General features: G+C 49.0%; 1 protein-coding gene and 1 non-coding gene across 7 annotated transcripts; both read left to right on the forward strand.

Annotated features, from left to right (window-relative positions):
• The first annotated feature begins 6,100 nt into the window (after positions 1–6,100).
• TRNAT-UGU lies at positions 6,101–6,173 on the forward strand. The gene has a single exon. It is a non-coding gene; the product is annotated as a tRNA-Thr (tRNA).
• Positions 6,174–8,214: 2,041 nt separating this feature from the next.
• On the forward strand, positions 8,215–16,658 carry LOC123358854 (kelch-like protein 24). 6 transcript variants are annotated; one of them, XM_045001007.1, is made up of 5 exons: positions 8,215–8,257; positions 10,962–11,116; positions 11,720–11,798; positions 13,423–13,650; positions 14,727–16,658. In XM_045001007.1, the coding sequence occupies exons 2-5, from the start codon at positions 11,035–11,037 to the stop codon at positions 16,174–16,176; spliced, it is 1,839 nt and encodes a 612-aa protein (XP_044856942.1). In that variant the 5' UTR covers positions 8,215–8,257; positions 10,962–11,034; the 3' UTR covers positions 16,177–16,658. The 6 variants fall into 6 exon arrangements, with proteins under 6 accessions (XP_044856942.1, XP_044856941.1, XP_044856943.1 ...); XM_045001006.1 differs by lacking the exon at positions 8,215–8,257 and adding an exon at positions 8,311–8,503; XM_045001008.1 differs by lacking the exon at positions 8,215–8,257 and adding an exon at positions 8,338–8,411.
• The last annotated feature ends 3,501 nt before the right edge of the window (positions 16,659–20,159 follow it).

Below are 20,159 nucleotides of genomic sequence, written 5' to 3' on the forward strand. Positions count from 1 at the left end.
ACGACTGTTTCTTTCTGGCTGCACTTCTCCTTAGCCAGCTGCAAGGAGGAAGGGATGCTAATGCTAACCCCTTGCCCCACCAACAGACCATGTCAGCCGCCCTTTGCTGCTGCTGTTTACAAGGCTTCTATGTGAAGTGAGGAGGGAGGGGGGCACAGACGCAAGGAAAAGGGGAGGATTGCTTGGAAAAGGCCCAGTCTGTATCCAGATAGCACACAGATACCCAGGGTAACACTGCAATGGCACCTAAGTGATTTAGGGGCTTAAGTTTCATTTTAGACGCGACAGGCACTTCGGGAGGCAGAATTTCAAATGTATTTAGGTGCCTAAAGATGCAGAAGACACATGAAGTGTGGATCCAAAATGAGAACTGAGCAAACCAGGGGAACCTTTTCCCTCACACCCATTCATTTAACTTCAGAAGGAACCTGACATTGCAGCGCGAGCGTCACACGACCGGTTGACCAAAAATGAAACAAAGGGTAATTGGCTACACTACAGAAAAAGACCCGCAGCTGCGAGTCTCAGAGGCTGGGTCAACTGACTCACTCGAGTCATTCCCAGTGTGTCCGGTCTCTCATCTCCCCCTTGCTGTGTTCCCTAGATCAGCTGCATCTCCTCCACTTCTCTGCTCCCTAGCCCACCTCAGCGCCTGATTTGCTCCCGGCGTACTTCTATTCTCCAGCTGGGCCCCTGACTGCAGCATTGGAGCAGCTCCCACACTTGCTCCTCTCCCGCTGCAGGTTGCTCTGTAGCTAAGACACAGACTTACAGGCCGCACCCATCTTTCCTCTGTCCCTCTCACGTGCCTCTCCAAAGCTCAGATCAAGACTTCAGCATTACAGAACATGGAGATATAGCAACAGCTGGAGCATTTTCATGAGCCCTTCCCTTCAGGGGCTTCATGAGAGTAGCAAAATCTGGCCAACAACAACACACGACATCATCAATGCTAATTAATGCTTAGTACTTCTCTAGTGCATGTGCAGCTGCCTGTGACGCAAGAAGGAATATCAGGCACTTTTCAGGCCTCTTATCCCAATTTCCTTTTGTATGGAGCTGGAAGAGAGATGCTCTCAGGTCCCAGAAACAGCAGGTGGGGCCGGGAATCTGGCTTCCCCTTGCAGCTTTCTGTTGAGAGGCCTGGGGGTGGCTGTGTACCCCAGAGCCCAATTCAGAGCTGCTCTAGGAGACGGTGAGTCAGATGGGCTGTCTGCATTGAATCAACCATGAGATGGTTTGCTGCACCAGCGCACGCCCTGCGGATTTAATTGCTCTGAAACATCTCATCCAGCTGAGTGTGGATTAGTTTTGGACCCAGTATTCTGTGCAAGAGTCTCCATTTCAATCCTGACGTTGCTAATCCCTGGGACTGCTCCCTGGTAAGTCATTCACCCCGGGTCTCGCCAAGAGAGATGATTTCTCGTGTGGAATCATACAGGCAACAGTCCTTCCGTGGCTTCTCGAGGAGGATGCACTGCATTACTCAGCCCAGGCAACAGCCTGAGGAGGTTCCTGGCCCTCATCACGGAGCCAGTTTGGTCAAACAATATTGGTTTGAACTAGACCATGCTTTGCTTACCAAGCCAGCCTGACCACGGCTACGGGGAAGGCTCTATCTGGAGCCAAACTTCACCACTCTGGCCCATCACTATTAATGGTTAAAAGGGGACTCCTCAAGTGCTTTCCAGTCACTGGGCTGAACCCTGGTCTCACTTACACACAGGCAACCCTTTCTGACATCATTTGGAGCCACATCTCTGGGGTGGAACACTGTCTAACAAAGCATGATTTTGGGAGGGGAAGCGAAGGGTTAATTCTGGCATGTCAGGGGGAAGGTGAAGGCAGAGTAACGTCCACTGAGGTGAGCTTTCGAGCTTATACGGAGCTGAAGACCTGGAGAGCTGCTCTGTGTAGCTGGAAAGTGTGTCTCTCTCACCAGCAGAAGTTGGTCTAATAAGAGAGACTCTCTCACTCACCTTGTGCTTTTAAAGCGGGATGGGTACGACTGGCTTTTTCAAAGCTGCAAGGCTGCTCCCTGGGGGACAGAGGAAAGTCCTGCAAGGTACCAGAGCCCCAGTGTTCTGACTGACTCATGATGGTGAGCGTAAGGAAACGCCTAACTCGTGAGCAGGTTCTTCAAGGGGGGGAGGGGTCTATAAAACGTGGACTCCCTCCGCTGTGAATCCCTGTGAAGCAGCTGTCTTCAAAACAGACCTTTAAACTGAATTCCCTTTCGTTTACTGAGCTGGAGGTGGAGAAGCCCTTTAGAGCCACCCCATGTTCTCCAACACACAATACAGGTCTGCCCAAGAGACTATCGTATCACAAAGCTCACTGCGCACCTCTCCCTAGAGATAGTGTGAGAAGGATCCATGCATGTCATGATGTCCACTGAAGCTCCCACCTTCCCATAATCTGCAGCACTACCTGATAATTCTGGGGATTTACTCGCATTGATTATTTAAGGGAGACAGATTCCATTACACTCCACTGTACATTTCAACGTTGGGGAGTCCTGCTTATAGACTTGCTCACCCCAGCCAAGAACAAGAAGTGCTCTCAGTTCTGCCCGGGAGGTGGGCTGGGTCACCACTCCCTGGGGGGCTGCCTTTCACTTTTGCTGGGGTTCAGGCATTTCCCCCAACTCCAAGGTGCTGGTCAAGATAAGGAAAGACAAGGCCAAGGTTATTCTAGTTGTTCTGACATGGCCAAGAAAAACATGGCTCCCTTATCTCACCCAGCTCACTGTTTGTCAACCAATCACCCTCCAGACCATCCCCCATCTTCTCTCTCAGGATGGTGGTCAAATCCTTCATACCATCCTTTAATGTAGTCCTGGACTTTGGCTCGTGAACAGGGCCGCCAGAAGCACCAGGAAGCCAGGCAGAAAATCTTCAGGTGGCCAGAATGGCCCACCAAGAGAGTGTCATGGCAGAGGTGAAGCACTTCTAGCTGGGGCACCCTGGTGGGATGTATATGTGCCGATCGAGGTAACAGATCCCACCTGTGTGGGGCAATGCACCTTGGTTCTGGCTCCCATTTGCTCAGGTTGTTCCGTCACCTTCTGGGCTAAGCTCACCTGCAGTTGTTGTAGCAACTGGGAGCACCCCTGGGTGGGGGGTCCAGAGGAGTAGTGATAGAAGCCCAGGAGTGGGCCCGAGTGTGGGAGATAGTCAAGTGTGGAGACCTCTTGCCAGGGAATGGGAACCCTTAATCAGGGTGGGGGGCGGGGATTTCTGAGCACCTTTCGAGTCACCCATTTACAGGGACCATAAATTCACGGGGCCGAGTTGCTGCCCACAAGTAGCTGCTGGGCAACCAGGCACTGAAGGTGCCCCAGCAGTCAGCCTCGGGTATCATTATGCTGGGGAAGCCAACCCAATGGAAGTTCACCTCAGTGCTACTCGGGATAAAGTCTTGGAAGGTGAATACGTAGGCATATTATCATTGCTGCACAGGGAGGTGCTGAGAGACAGTGAGCCAAGTCCGAGCAAGCCGGGCAATGACATGCCCAACTGGCCAAGGGTAGCTCCAACATGGGGAAATTGGGAGGCTGTTTCCCGATCCAGGCAGGCGTTATTGCAGAGCCTTACCCAGACATCATCATAATCAGGATATAACCGGGTGGGCACAGAATACGCCTGGAGGCATGTTTGGTTTATTTATGATGAACAGTTTGGATCAAGGGCAGCAACACAAACTGGGAAGCAGTGGGACATACCGCATCATATACTGTGGTTGGACTGGATGATGTCACGGGGACCCGGAGTACACAGAGGCGTTGGCCTGTTCATTCTGCAGCAAGCCCAGCAGAGCCCTGAGGCGCGTAACGCCATTTCCTGGGGATTCAATGGAAGTGGTTGTTTTCATAGCATCTGCGAATTCAGGCATGCTCGCAAAATGTCCCTGGGGGCCCATACAGCCCATTCTTGCAAACGCAGTAGAGGAAGGTCACATGGGGAAACAGGATGGGGATAGGTCAGGTGCCACCCACAGGCCCATGAGGGCAGGAGCAGGGCATGGGGGACAAAACACAGGAGGGGTGGGAAGCGAGCTGAAAGCAATGGGTTGGACCAGGGCACCATCCCCAGTTAAGGTGGAGGTGTTAAGGGTGCTTCTTTGGGTTACTCTAACAAAGTTGTCAGGGTTCCCTCTCCACTCTGAACTCTGGGGTACAGATGTGGAGACGCGCGTGAAAGTCCCCCTTATCCTATTTCTACCAGCTTAGGTTAAAAACTCCCCCAAGGCACAAATCCTTCCTTGTCCTTGGATGAGTTCAGCTGCCACCACCAAGTGAGTTAGACAAAGATTCAAGGAAAAGAACCACTTGGAGTTCCTGTTTCCCCAAAATCCCCCCAAGCCCCTTCACCCCCTTTCCTGGAGAGGCTTGAGAATAATATACCAACCAAGTAGGTTAACAAAGTGGGCACATACCAGCCCTTGGGATTTTAGGCCACTAAAAACCAATCAGGTTCTTAAAAGCAGAACTTTATTATAAAGAAAAAGTAAAAGAAGCACCTCTGTAAAATCACGATGGAAGGTAATTTTACAGGGTAATCAGATTCAAAGCACAGAGGATTCTCCTCTAGGCAAAACTTTAAAGTTACAAACAAAACAAAAAACCTAGGAATAAACCTCCCTCATAGCATAGGGACAATTCACAAGCTAAAACAAAAGATAATCTAACACATTTCCTTTCTATTACTTACAATTTGTAATCTTAGCTGCTTAGTTCAGGTATGGCTTTGAGAGATGTATTTTCCCTGCCCTGATTCCTCGCTGACCTGGAGAGAACAACACAAAGAGAGAGAAAACAAAAACCTTCCCCCGCAGATTTGAAAGTATCTTCTCCCCTCATTGGTCTTTTTGGTAAGGTGCCAACCAGGTTATTTGAGCTTCTTAACCCTTTACAGGTAAAGGAGGGATTTTATGCTACCCTTAGCTGTATGTTTATGACAAAAGTAGATGGGGCATATTTGTAGGATGGGTTTACTGCAGGTTTAGGATCCTCTGTGCAGGAAAAAGGAGTCATGTGATGTCTAAAAATTTGAAGTCTTTAGTGGGAATAAATCATATTGTAAAGAAACAGATTACCCAGGAATTTAATGAGAATAGAGCAGCAGGACAATTCAATCAATTACCTATTCAGAACTTGCAGTTTCTCCCCAGGCTCGGTCCCTAAGAAGGCTCTGGGTGAATATCGATTAAATTCTCACCTGTCATTCTCACGGGTAGCTCAATTAACAGTGGACTAGACCCATCTCTGTGTTCCATGCACTGCTCCTCCACTGGTGAGGCCGTGTGCATGGGCAGGTCCTGTGGCCCACAGGCAATGATGGCAAGGTGAGATATTGTGATGAGGTCTACAAACTCCACACTGTGTAAGGAGGGTCTCAGGAGCTGCTCTGGGCTCGGTCAGCCCTGTCCCACTGAACCTGCAAGAGACACATGCACTGGAGTAGGAATTAAAAGGGAGCAGACATGCAAAGCCTGAGGAAAGGGCTGAGAGAAGACAGGATCTCACCTAACAACTGCTTTAGACACACCCTCAGAGAGAGAGATTTCCTTCTCTCTGTCATGGAACTCGGGTTGTTTGTGTTAATTCCCCTTAGGTTGTTTTTGGACTACCCTTACTGGACAGACTGGGAGCTGACCTGGCCAACTCACAGGAGAAAGCAGCTGCTACCCTAAGGCGATACCAACACTACCACAGGGCTGTGACTAAGCCACCCTCCTGAGCAACATAAGTTCCACTGACCTAAGTGCCAGTATGGACAGTGCTATGTTGGCAGGAGAGCTTCTCCCATCGCCATAGCTAGCGCCGCTCACTGGGAGTGGATTAATTAAGTTGGAGGGAGAGTCTCCAGTTGGTTTACAGCATCTACACTAGAGACCTTGCAGCGGTGCAGCTGTGCCACTGTAAAGTCTCTAATGTATCAGTAACCGGGAAGAGAGCTGCCAGGCCACACAAAAGTGCCCAGTGGTGAGAAGACTCTTCACACCTCCTTGCCACAGACAATGGCGGCAGGAAGTGGCCCAGGCAGGCACAGCATCACTTATGTGCATGTGTGAGGAGAAGGGCAGCAACCTGTACCCTGGCTCCATAGCTCAGGGGTTAGAGCACTGGTCTTGTAAACCAGGGGTGGTGAGTTCAAATCTCACTGGAGCCTTGGCAGGTTCTAGCCAAACAATGAAATGCTGGTTTTTATTGGGAGGGTGCAGCATGCTATGTTAAAGAGAAGCAGCAGCAGCCTGAACTTTTGCACCAGTTGGTCAAAAGGACATAGCAGTTAGCACAGCCTTACCAGAAAGGGGATTCAAACCCACACAGACTCACACCCATTAGAATTTAAGCTCACAGCCTTAACCCCTCAGCTATTCTGGTGAGCACCTGAGCACACTTCAAACAATGAGGAGTCCTTGTCACACCTTAGAGACTAAAATTTATTTGGGCATAAGCTTTCGCAGGCCAGGACCCACTTCATCAGATGCATGAAGTCGAAAATACAGTAGCAGGTATAAATATACAGCACATGAAAAGATGGGAGTTGCCTTACCATGTGGGGGGTCAGTGCTAATGAGACAATTCAATTAACAGTAGAATACCAAGGGAGGAAAAATCACTTTTGTAGTGGTAATGAGGGTGGCCCATTTCAAACAGGTGACAAGAAGGGGTGAATAACAGCAGGGGGAATTCGTTTCTCCACTGCACCAGAAAAGTCTTGGGCATACTCCAGAATTCTCACTTGGGATAATTACCCAGCTAACTGCGGCTCAATGGGATTCAGAAAATGCTACTTGCGGGGTGATCTTCCGGGCTGCAGGGTATGGAGTGTGCCAAGTGCACTTAGCATGTGAAGAATGTGTTGTTAACCATCAAGATACACGGCCTACCCTACTGAAAGGGGAACGGAGAGGGAAAAGGATGCTCTTTCTGCATGTGATGATGTCATAAAAACAACAAGGAGTCTGGTGGCACATCAGTCTCTCTTGTTGATGTGGTTCAACTGTGTATAAATAATTAAATATAAGCTGGAACAGACCCTGGGGGTCCTATCTCCCCAGGAAGTATCATAAACACCAGACTACAGAGTGAGTCTCTACTAGGGGCCCACTGAATATTTATTTATGTATGTATACAGTGGACCCACTTCAATAGAATAGACTGAGAAAACTGTGGCCCAGTGTATCCACAACCCAGCAATTAGGGTGCTTCCCTGCTAATGGAGGAAACACAATGTAGGAAGTCCATACACCACATCAGACAGAGCTGGGATTTGAACCCAGGTCTCCTATATCCTGAGGAAGTGCTCTAACCACTAGCATGAAAGTTACAAGGAAGCCACCATCTTCTTCTCCCCCTGAGAATCTAGGTCTCCTTTGCTTTTGTTAAAATGCCCAAAATAGCAACTAGCTTTGTTTCAGATTGAATGAAATGTTTTGTTCAGCAAAATCCATGATCTGTCCAGCACTACTCATCAGGAGCCACCTTTCAACTCATGGGTTTTGTCCCCAAGGTTCCTATTGGGAAACTGTTCCAGAACTTCCCTCCTCTAATTCTTCTGATTCCCAGAAGAAATGTATCTAGGGCCAGTTTCACCCCATTTCCTCATGTGCCAACATTGCCCTTTAGCATCAGTAGCTCTTCTCCCTCCTTGGTGTTCACCCACCTTATTTAAGGGTTTTCTCTGTGATTAGGCCAGGGCCTAAATGCACAGGGTGGATGGGGGTTTTATTCAGCTCCGGTGGGGCACAGAAAGGCTCACTGCTCCCTCCTCACTGTTTCCTCTTTCTCAGCTTGGGGACCTCCCCTCCCCTCAATAGGGGGCTACTTTTCATTTGCCCAGTGACTCCTCTTTTTTTTCCAGGGGCTTTTGCCACTGCACTTCCCATCCACTCAGGCCCCTGCTCCCATGACACACCTGCTGTCTGGAGATGGACCTAGGCTGAGACCTGGGAACAGCTGTTGTCTGTCCCTCCTACACTGGGGCTGCAGGACAGGGCAGCAGCATTCCCTGCTTCCAACCAAGATGCCACTTCTTGCCCAATGAGAACTCGGAAGGCAAAGAACTGTGAGTGTGGCTGGTGTAACCCTTGTCACAGCTGTTGCAGAGGTGGAGCTGTCAGCACGGTCACGGCTCTGATTGGTTCCTGCATAGGGCGGGGCGGGGCCGAGTCTTATATGTACAGAATATGGGTTAAACCTGCATGGCTCCTTAGACGCTGTGATGATTAGTGGCTGCTGGTGGTCTAGGTAGGAGATTGGTGCTGGGGGAGGGAGTGTCTATATATTAACCACATGAAGCATTTTTGTAGTTGGCCTCCTTTGCTTGAATCTGCAGCATGGGGAAAGTTAGACCTGTGGGCAGGGCAGAGGGAAGTTCTCCCTTGGCTGCTGTCTTGCACACGTGAGTCTGGAGAAGTGTGTCCTCAATGCAGTGGTGGCTTTATTGTTCTCCCTAGCTGTCCTCTGGCTCCTGTCCATGTGGCTAGAGAGAGGGTCAGTATGGTGTGTTAACAGAGGGGGTCTCTAAAGAGAGAGACTGGGTGCTAGGGAGCTTCCCCTGAGTCCCCTGGGATGGGGGTGCCAACTCCACACCCAGCTGGCCAAGGAAGAGTGAAAGCCTGGGAAAGGAAAGAGGCTTTTTGCTGATTGAAAATACCAGTGCTGCTAATCCTGGAGGGAGGACCTGCCAGCTGGGGCTTGTTAGGGAGAAGGGATTTTAAAAGGAGCTGCAGAGTCTAGCTGGCTTTCCTATGGGAGGAGACCTGGGGCCTCTCTCCACTGGGGCTGTCCTGGGATCTCACCCCCACTTTGAGCTTGTGGGTTCAAAGATGGGGACCCGCAGGTATTCTGCCACCACCCTAACCCTTAGGGTAGGGTTCCTTCTTGCTGCCACCACTCGATTATTTTGGTGAATCGAGACACCCCTCTGTCCCCCCCCGTCTCCCTTCAAAGACACTCCCTGGGAACACAGATCCACTCACAGAGGAGGAACCTTCCCCCTCCCTTCTCTTCCCTCTCTCCAGCCTGCTTCGGAGAGAGAGATACCTTGATTCAAACTCCTTGAATCTCTACACATAGGGAAGCAGCCCACTTCCCCCCTCCCTCTCCTCCTTCCAGAGACTTTCCTGGGGTAGCACAGATCAAATCACAGAGGGAGGAAGATTTCTTTCCTTCCCTCTCCCTTCCCTGCTTTCTCTGCTTGGAGACAACCCTTGTCTCCACAGAGTGGCGCCTAGCTTCCTTCCCCTGAATCCACAGGTAAGGAACTTAACCAAGTCCTGAACTTAAAAGAGTTTATTAAAAGAATAAAAAAAGAAGAGAAAAAATACACAATTTCTATGAATCCAAGATGGACATTCATAGGGTCTAATCTTATTAATCCCTGGAGAAATTTCTCCCTTTTCCTCAGTACAAACAATACAGGCAAAATTACGAATAATCAATACAAACACACAGAATTGCAGACATAGGATTCTTATATGAAATTACCCAGTACTTCTAATACTCACTAGCTTGAATAGAAGAAATTAGTTCAGAAAGATGAGCAGGCTTGGTTAAGCGTCTGAGCTGGTGTAGTACCAGACGGCTAAGAACACAGAACAAAGAACACAGAGACCCAAGTTCCTGCTCTCTGGGATTTTCAAATTCTCTTCCCTGATTGGTCCTTTGGTCAGGTGTTTCACCAGGTCTGGGTTAACCCTTTACAGGTAGAACTTAACCCTTAACTAACTACTTATGACAGGGGCCCAGAAAAGCCATGCTTTACATAACTCACTGACCTGCAAGGAGGTAGAGACGGGGCAGGAGGAATAGCTCATTGGCCCCTGAAAGAAAGGCTTAGGCTCTGCCTGAGCCCAGCTGTGCTGGGACCCGTATTTTACCTTCCCCCCCCCCCCGTCAAGGTGCTGATACAAGAGAAGAGTGTGCCCCCTTTTCCTTGTTTGAAGGGCCCATGCTAGCTTGAATGCGGAGGAAGGATGGGTGGCTTCAGGGAGAGCCACAGCTTTAGGAAGTGAGCCAGTCTGCTACTTTGGGGTGTCAGGAGAAAAATGGCTGCTTTCTGTGATACCCTGAGACAAAGAACCTTTTCTCCTCTCTCTGCAGGATGGGGGGGGGGAGGGTATTAGTCTGGGGCTTCTAAAACATGGGTTTGATTCTTGTCTCTGCCACATATGTCCTGTGTGATGTTGGGCAAATCACTTCCATTCTCAGTGTCTCCTTTCCTCTTCTGTAGGATGGGGCTAATGCCCCCCAGGGATGCTGAGAGACTAAAAACCATTAAGGATTGAAGTGCTCGTACAGTGCAGTAAGGAGCTAATTAGATAGAGCTTAGCAAACCAAGCTGCTGCTGGATGAACACTTTTCATCCCCAGCAAACCAGGAAATTCCTTGTCCCAGTTACAGAAAATACCTCTGTGTGCAGTGGCACAAACCCTTCTGGTGTTTGTGGTTGTATGCAAGACTGCAGTTACGGTATTATCGGTTACTGATCCAGTTACGGACAAGCCTCTGTAGCAGTGTTTTGGGCTCTGGCATGTTGGTTTCGGCAGGGGAGTTTGCTCTGGGTTTTTGTTACTGTCCTAGGATTGTAATTGGTGTAGAAGACAAGGCCAAAACAACCACTGGTCTTGACTGCCTTGACTCATGTATATTTTTGGGGTGCCCAGGCTGAAACAGCTTAGGCTTGACTTCCAGAACTGCTACACCCTGCAGTTGTCATTGACGACACTTGGCGCTGGGGGAACTCTGCCCTACAGGAGATGTCCCTTCTGGCCTTGGAATCTCTGAATCTAAGACTGGACAAAACCAGGGGGTCCTGCTGAAAATGTTGGCTGAGGTCAGCTCCACTGTCTAAGGAAAACTTTGCTCCCACGGGAGATCTGGGAATGGCTGTGAAACAAATGTCCTCTGGTAATTAGTTACCAACTTCTTATCCTTTCTTAAATGGCAGGACTGGCTAGTGACACCAAGGATCCTGAAAGCCACCCTCTGATTACTGAATCTGGTTTTTAGTGGCTTGGAGCATGGATTGTGCACCAGAGTGGGAAGGCAGGGAGGAAAACACAGAAAATGCACCTAATCCGCTGGAATACTTCACGAGAAAGGGTAAATTTGCAGCTTTCCAGTCTGACCCGATATAGAACAGGTCCTGTCGGACATTTGGGCAACGTTCCATGGGATGCTTCATGAGAGACGAACAGTCAGGCCTGCAAACATCCCCCCGTGAACTGCCATGAGGGCAAATACCTCTTCTTTTGCCAGCACTTAAGATAAATAGATGACGACTTGAGAGCCCTGCAGACCGAAGGCCTCTGTGACCATCTAGAGCAGGAACAGTAGAGGTGACAACTAGGCAAGGTTCCTCATATGACCTAGTGCATCAGCAGCCCATTCTCCATTGCCCAGTCAGCCACTGTCACTCTGAATTGGACAGCAAGGGGGAGAGTTGATGCCACTGGAGATGGGTTTGTTGTGGTGGATCCCAGGCCAGTAGGGTCTTAAACTCGTCAACTGAACTACTTCCCGTAATCCACTAACCAGCTGAGCGTGGCACTCAATCACCCATGAGGCAGGCTCTTTCCAGCCGTCAGTGTAGCTGCCCCAAGGTATTGCAGTATGTGTTAAGGCCCTTCAGACAGAACTCTCTCGCCTGGATGTTTCTGTGCCGTCTCTAACAGCAGCCTTGTCGTGGCTTCCCCATTCCTACAGGTTTAAAGCAGCTGTACCAGGACCAGCTGCTCTGTGATGCCACCATAGTGGCTGAGGGAAAGAGGTTCCCATGTCACAGGTAAATATTTCAGGGTTTTTTATGAAATTACAGGTTTGGTTGATAAAGGTAATATACTTACATTCTGTAGGTCATTTGAGTCAGTATTGCATGATGTCTTGATTTTTAAAATATAAAATTTAACACTGCACATTAAATAGAATAAAAATGGGGAATTATCAAGTCCAACTGTAAATGGGGAATCCTCACTTAGTTGTATTTCTGGTGGGGTCCTGCACAGACTGGTTCTTGGCCCTACACTACCTAACACTTGTAACCCTTCTGCCAGGTGACGTTGGCAGCAATGAGGGCCAGGTTCAGTATCTAGGGATTCCTCTTGTTCTACAACATGGAACTGGCTTGAGCTCCCCACCCAGTAATCTGGGAAAACTTAACACCACCCTTGGGCCCCACCACGAAGCAGTATTTCCCACAGACAAGCACTGAGTCTGTGTGTAACAAAAACACTTATCAAAAGGGAGCAAGCACTGGCACATCATTCCCCTTTCCCTCCACTTCATCCCACTCACAGCTGGCTGTCCTTGGTCAGCAAAGACCTTAATTCTCCATTTCCTGACCTGAGTTCAGTTTACCAACTTCCCCCGACATGGCTACAACAACACTGCATAAAACTCACCTAGGCGTACGTTCTAGACAGTACAGGTATTACATTGCCCAGCTATGCAATGCAGCCTCTGATGTAGAACACGGCTTCCTAGTACAAGAACACCGGGCCAGTTCTCAGCACAGGCAGAGCAGGACAACCGGCTGTAACGGAATTCTGAGGGCAGCAGATAACAGAACAACTTTAAACTTTGCCAGTGCCGCTGGGTTAACCTAGGACTTGTCAGACTGGATCAGACCAGTGGTCGGGCTATTCATCTAGTCCCCTGTTCTTGCAGTTGCCAACAGTGAATACTTCAGAGGAAAATATGTATGTGGTTTTGCTTTGTTTTTGTCATAGTTTAAAAAAAAAATTAATAACCTTGGAATAATCTATTGATGGGGGAACTTTTTTCATCCAAGGTTGGCATCTACCCTGACCCAGCAGCCTTTATATTCCTTCCAATCAGTATCGCCTTGTATTTATCAACACTGAAGAATCTGCTATTGTGTTGCCCATTCATGTAGTTTTGTTAGGTCCCTCTAAAGTTCCCCATTCAGCTTTGACTAATGTAAATTGTCACCTTTGCTGTTCATCTTCTAGATTCCTAATACTAGGATTGGGTTGTTTAATGTATCTTAATTTATTCTGGGAACCCAAAGTTAACCTCTTACCAAAGTGAAGATGTTTGCTCTGCATTGCTTTCTCTCCTTGTGATTAGTTAGCTGCCTGGGAGGGACTCTATTAGGTAAGCGAAGTGTTAGGGGTTCTTTCATTATCTCAATGTTTGTCTCCACCTTCAGCAGTTACAGTACCCTGTCACACCATGGTACAATACTAGCTTGAAGGAGAAGGTGACTCTTACTGAGCCAATACGACCACTTCCTGCAGTCTGCTGGCCTTTCCTTGGATGTCTCCTTTCCAAAATCTGATCAGGTCTTGCTCTGCTCTGCCTGAGAGCTAAGGAGGTCAGAGCCCCCTGAGGGAGGTAGAACTGTAGCTGGTGTCTGCTCCATTAATACTATTTCCCTATCCCCATAGGTTGCTGATGGCAGCTGTCAGCCCTTACTTCAAGGGCATCTTTACCAGCTCCTTCAAGGAATCCCAGGATGGAGAAGTTGTGCTTCAGGACATGGCCTCTTCCATTGTGCAAACCATACTGATCTATTTGTACACGGGAGAGATCTCTCTTACTAAAGAGTCTGCCCAGGGGCTGTTTGTAGCAGCCAGCAGGCTTCAGGTTCTCCCCCTGCTGGAGATCTGCTCCAGGTAATACAACAGAACCAACTAGCCTTAGGTTTGGTCTTGAGGTCAGAGGGAGGCTAATGCATGTGTAACACCTGGTCGGCGCCTGACGGGATGGGACCTCTGAGCTAAATGCATGAGCTAAAGGCCATATGGCTGTTAGCTAAGGCTGTAGAGCAGACTCATTAATCTCTCTCTCCGTGTCTTGGTGTCACTAGATGGGACAGACTCCCCACCGAGGGGGTGTGTGGGTTACACATGTATGTGGCCTTCAATGTCAGGCTGGTTCCAGTAACTACAGACTGTATCTGAAGTCTGATAACCACGACGACCAGTTCAAATGTTCCACTAGTTCATCTTGTTTGGCTGAATGTGTGAACCTACATTGGTTTCATTACCTTATTTACCAACAGACCTGCTCTCCCTCTTTCCCTGTTTTTTAAAAAAAAAAGTCTTTCATATTTTCTATTAATCCCTTGGTTTTATTTCCTTGTCCTGGCCCCCAGAAATGACCCCTTCTCCTCCTGCCCTCCCCCCAGGGAGGTTGGGTTTAAAATGAAATGTGGGAGAAACTACAAAAATGTCAGGGTCCCATTCCTACAGCCTGCACGTGCTGGAGGCAGGGAGGGGGATCTACAGCTCAAAACAGCAGCAGACTTTTCTGCCGGGATGGGTGACTCTGCAGCTCCTCATGCTGCTCTCCAGTGGGTGGGGGTGAGCAGGGCAAACTAGCTGCCTCTGCAGTAGGAAATGCTGCTGCCTCACACACACTGGCTGGTCTCAGGATCCCCATGCTTCCAGACTCCGAGCCAGTATTCTCCTATCCACAACAGTGTTGTACAATAACCCACTGCTTCCTCCACTGCAAACTGGTAGGGGCTGGTGGGAGAAGGAAGCATGCACTGTCACTGCTTACGTTGCGGTAGGAAGTCTCTAGTCTCCAGGGCTGTAAAGCCAGCCCTTTCATCAGTGAATCTTATTGCTGGTGAAAATATCAAGGATGTCTTACTCCAATTGCCCCAATTTCGGATACAGAGGTAAACATCTCTCTTACTTATGATCTGCCCAGTAACGTTCCAATCTCTGGTTATTCCTACCAGGTTCCTTGTGAAGAATGTTGCCATTGAGAACTGTCTTGTGTATTATGCGCTGGCTTACGCACACAACGATCAAGCTCTGCTTGGTGTCGCCATGAACCTCGTTACCACAAACTTTGGGCACCTCTCCAAGGAGGAGGATGACTTCTTACATCTGGACCTCAGCACTCTGGTCAGCATAATCTCTTTGGATGGCCTCGTGGTGGCTTCTGAGCTGGTTATCTACCAGGCTGTGAAACGCTGGGTAAGGTTTCAAACAACTGAGCGTAGCCTTCTCATTGGTGAGCTGATGAAGCACATCCGCTTCCCACTCCTTAGCCAGGATGATGTCCGGGAGGTCCAGTCAGACTGGGAACACTGTCTGGATGTTCAGATGTGGCAGAAGAAGCTGGACAGTATAGATGGACCGTTTGATTCTAGGGCACTCAGGCAGGGAATGTACGACAAGTGTATTGTGTGCGTGAGTCTGTCCAGGTGGATAAGCAAATGGATGGAAAATGAGGAATTCCATGTGTGCTATTTTGACCCTCGAAAAGAGAACTGGGAAAAGCTGCCAGCTTTGAATTGCCTCTACTCTCCAGCCTGCGTGGCAGTAGGTGACAAGCTGTATGTATCCGGAGGCACCCTTAGGGACAAATCTCACTCAGCTGCCCTTCACAAATATGACTTCTTTAAAGGCCGGTGGTTACATCTGCCTCCCATGTCGGTACCTCGTGCTTCACATGGGTTTTTAGCTTGTAACCAGAAGCTTTATGCTTTGGGAGGCTGTTGTGGGTTTGAAGATTACCTTGATTCTGCAGAGTGCTTTGACTTGATGGAGAAGACCTGGACTCCCATCTCTAGGCTGCCGTTTGCTCTGAGCTGTTCCGCCTCTGCTGCGCTCAAGGACAAACTTTACTTAATAGGTGGGGAGAGAAACTACTTGTTCCCAGAGATGTATAAGGGGGTTCTGATTTATGACATTAACTCTGGCATATGGACACAGGTTCCTCTGGCTGTAGAGTGCTGCTCTGCAGGTGCTGTTCCCATGAATAATGGGATCTATGTCATTGGTGGCTATGCCAAGGAAAGAATGAGACACCTTCCTGTTAGGTCCCCTTCTCCAGGAGTTATTTGTGGCTCTGCTCTGTGTTTCTTCATCAGCGAGGATGGCAGAATGGACGAGGATGTTTTTGTTCCAGAGTTGCCAAGAGGAATTGCTGGTGCTGGTGTGGTGCAGTGGGAGAGGAGAATCTATGTGCTGGGAGGGGAGAACTGCTGGGTATATACTAACCCCAATGTACATAATGAAAGTCCGGGCACATATTATGACACCATTTACTTTTGGGAACCCAGTGACCTCACCTGGACTGAATGCCCAGAAAACCTCCCTATCATTGCTGATGGAGTAAGTGGGTTTGGGTGTGTGACGATGAAGATACCAAAAAAACACATTCTCGCCCTCTTGTCCTAAAGGGGACAGTACACGTGCGGCTACTCATCAGGTGCACATATAGCTGCTGTTAATGTTTTCTAAAGCCTATACCTCACAGGGCTGTCTGCAGGGGAAAACCACAAGAATATCTGTCTTGTCTTAGCCTAACCATAGATTTTTAACCTGAAATACAAGGGACAGCATTTGAAACTGACACTTGATTCAACCAATAGTATGTGAGAATGGAAACCCAGTAACTATCTTTACATGCCTTAAAACTTCATGCTGACCCATTTTATTCCCAAAAGTTGACCAGCCTCCCTTTTCTTTGCTATGAAGTCTTGGTAGCTGGGGATGGTCACTGCTGGGATATATGATGATGACTCAAACTACCTGCAGCTAATATTTTAAGTATTGTATGAGTGAAGATTCCCTTCCTTCCACACTTGCTGCTTAAACGTGTTTTAACTGCATATTTATTGATGTCTGGCAGGGTTTTATCTTTGACACTCTGGGGTTCTTTGACATTCTTTGATGCTAGAATCTTCAGTTCATTTTTCATTTAATTGATATGGGGTCTTGTGGTACAGTTGGGGCACAGACAGTCAATATCCTTCTCCTTAGATGTGGTGGTAACTTAACCTTCTTTGCTTGTGGTACCTGTTTACTGTACACACTGATTTAAAATACAAGTAAATGCACAGAAACTTTCAGACTCCTTGAGAACGTCAATTAACTCTTTAATCCCTAAACGTCTTTCCAGACCTGTTTTTAAACATCCTAAACTTAGGCATGTAGCCAAGTGGCAGACTTGCTTCTCACTACTAAAACTGGGGACCAGATGTCCTTTATCTGGTGTCAGGTGCTAAAGGGAAGCTCCCCTGCCCCTACCTGGGCTGAACCTGTTCTGTAGGCAAACTGAGCTCCCCAGGGCTCTAAACTGTCACCAAAGCCGCTCTAGTGAGAAACTATTGAAATTCCTCTTCCATGTCAAGGAGTCAGCTCTAAAAATGTGATGCCTGACTGGTAGGTGTGATCTCAAAGGGTGTTTTATCCCCCAACTCAACAAACAATTCTGTTGCAGCCCTAGGGAGCAGGAATGAGGATTCCAGATATGGCTGTTCTAGACTGAGTACCTGATTATTTACTTACTCTCACACACACACACACACACAACCTGTATGAGTCAGACATGTTAGTTCTGTATGTCAGACTACAATGGAAATGTCTTGTAATATTACTGGACTGATTGAATAAAGTATAACAACTTCAATGATTCTAGCATAACGTAGCCTTGATTCCTCTCCCTGTAAGAAGGGACCTATGAACAAGAGACCAGTTATGGCCCATATGTATTAACAATTCTAGGGGTGGAAGCAGGAGGGGCATGTGCATGTGTGTTCATGGCTATAAGGTCCTGGCCTGGGCCAAATGGAGCATCTGAGCCTGCCTAAATGAAGGCTGGGCCTCAGGGTCAGAACTGCAGGAGTAGAAGAGTCGCATTAATGTTCCAGAAGGATGAAGCTGAAGGTCAGACCCATCCTGCATCTTCCTGTCCCCTGCCCCTGTAGGGCCTGCAGCCACCAAGTGCTAAATTCAGATCTCCTCCTCCCAGCTGCCATGTGAGCTGCTGTGTGCAGGGTTGGGAACTGCCTCTGTCTGGCAAATGACAAATCCCACTCTAGATAATAAAGGGAGGAAAGCAAGGCCCTCTGTGTCCCTTGTCTTACTAGTATAAGGGGGGGGAATGGTCCCATTGTTGTGGGGAACTTTCCTGGCTTATACATGACCCTGGTGAAGTGGGCTAGTGAAAGGATCTGAGTCCTCGCTCCCACTCCCTTTTGGCCTGCCTGACCTCCCCTTCCACAGTCCCATGTGGCAGAGTCCTTGTAACCCCAACAAGGCTGGGCCCAGGATTCCTGTGGGGCTCAGCCCCCAATCTTGTCACTTAAGGCAGGGGCTAGGGTGTCCCCACTCTGGGCTGCTCTCTCTGCACTGGATGCTTCCCTGACCCCCTGATCATCACAGTTCAAAGAAAATACAATTTATTAAACAGCAACCAATTAAAAAAATAAGGAAAAACTGGGAAAGGTTGAAGGAAAACCCATCACCCTGCTCTGTGGCAGGGGAACATCACAACCAGTAGCTCTGGGATGTAAGGGAAGTTCAGTTTGTTCCCAGGGCCGGTGCAAGGAAGTTTCACGCCCTAGGGGAAACTGCCACCTTGCGCCCCCACCCCCCCATGCCCTGCAGCAGCTCTGCCTGGAGGCGCCCCTCCTGCGGCAGCCTCCCCCCAGGGAGCCGTCCGGCACCTCCCCACCCCAGCTCACCTCTGCTCCAGAAGCCCTGCTGTTGGGAACCCCTGGGCTGCCTGCCGGCGGCTCAGACTCCCTCACCCTCCCAGCGCAGCGGCTGCTGAAAGGCTTTAAAAAAAAATTGTGGGCACTGCTTTTTGGCACCCCCAAATGTTGGCACCCTAGGCAACCTCCTAGTTGGCCTAAATGGTAGCTCCGGCCCTGTCTGTTCCTCACATGTCCCAGGCCCTTGCTGTGCTGCAGGGACGCTGCGGGTCGGACACTTGCTCTGGTGGTGGCGCCACACCTCCTGCTCAAGGTGGCAGGACCCTTCTTCCCAGTGTCACCCCCACCCCGTCAGGCTTACGATCCCCCTTCCAGTGCAGCCTGCAAGGCCTCTTGCCTGGGGGCCTCTCCCTGTGCTGGCCCCACTGCCCAGGGTCCCCCTCGCTCTCTGCAGCTGCTCACCGCACCCGGCTCCAGACTGCTCCAGACCCAGCTCCAGCTCCACCACTCTGACTCAGCACGGCTGTTGCTGCTCTGCCTCCAGCTCCCTGGGCTGCTTCTCTGGCCCGGCTCTGCTCCCCAGCTCAGTTTGAGAATCCACAGAGTATTTTGTTTTCAGTCCCACCCACAAAGTCATGGAACCTCCTTGTCAGCCGCTTCCTAGCATTCGCCACCTTGGCCATCTATAAATCAAGAAGGAGGGGATTGGACAGGAGGATTCCCAGCATCCGAGGCTGAATTTTGTGCACTTGCCTCTTCATGTCTCCAGGTGGAGTTCCTCTGGTCAGCATCCACTAGTTCCTAGCACTCTTTTTGAGGAGCAGTGGACGCTGTCCAGGGTTCTCTGCTTGGTATCCCCTTTGGGAAGCCTCATTCTAACCCTATGGCTTTCAATTCCACTCCTCTTTTTTTCATTTGTTGGTCCTGGAATCAGGTGATCCTTGTGTTTTCAGGTTTGCACTCCTTCTAAAGAAGGGTGGGCCCTTTAGTATGCTAGATGGATCCCCATAGGGATTCATCAAGTTCATGGGGACTAAACAGGCAATCCTAATTTATTTGCAATGAAGAATCTCCACGAATTGATCAGCCCTGAGTGCACAACAGTGATTGTTAATGGGTTCATAACCAAGAATCTCTGCAAACTGATCCACCCTGAAAGGTCAGCAGTCACTCCGAATTTCCTGGATAGTGGCAGTCTCCAGGACTTGTAAGCCCTGAATGAAATGCAGGTACTCCCAACTTGCTTGGAAAGAAGAATCTGTGCAACTTGATCAGCCCTGAAAGATTAGCAGTGACTCCTATCTTGTTTACAGTGAATAAATCCCTGGAACTGATAAACCCAGAATGATCAGCAGCAATTCCTAATTTATTGGCAGTGAACAATCACAGGAACTGATACGTGCTGCAGTCAACAGTCACTCCTATCTTGTGGGACAGGAGCAGTCTCTTGGGATCTGTAAATCCTGAATGATCAGCAGTAACTCTTAACTAGCTAGTAATGATGAATCTCTGCTAACTGAGAAGCCAAGAATGGTCAGAAATGACTCCTCACTTATTTGTCATGAAGAATCTCTGCAAACTGATCAGCCCTGCATGGTCAGCAGTCACACCTGGTACACTTGACATCGGCAGCCTGTATGCCCTTTATGCCCTTACTGAAAAGCAGTGAAGCAATAAGTTATTGCAATGATGAATTTACGCAAACTGATCCACCCTGAATGA

Source organism: Mauremys mutica, unplaced genomic scaffold, assembly GCF_020497125.1.
Source record: "Mauremys mutica isolate MM-2020 ecotype Southern unplaced genomic scaffold, ASM2049712v1 Super-Scaffold_100098, whole genome shotgun sequence".
NCBI lineage: Eukaryota > Metazoa > Chordata > Testudines > Geoemydidae > Mauremys > Mauremys mutica.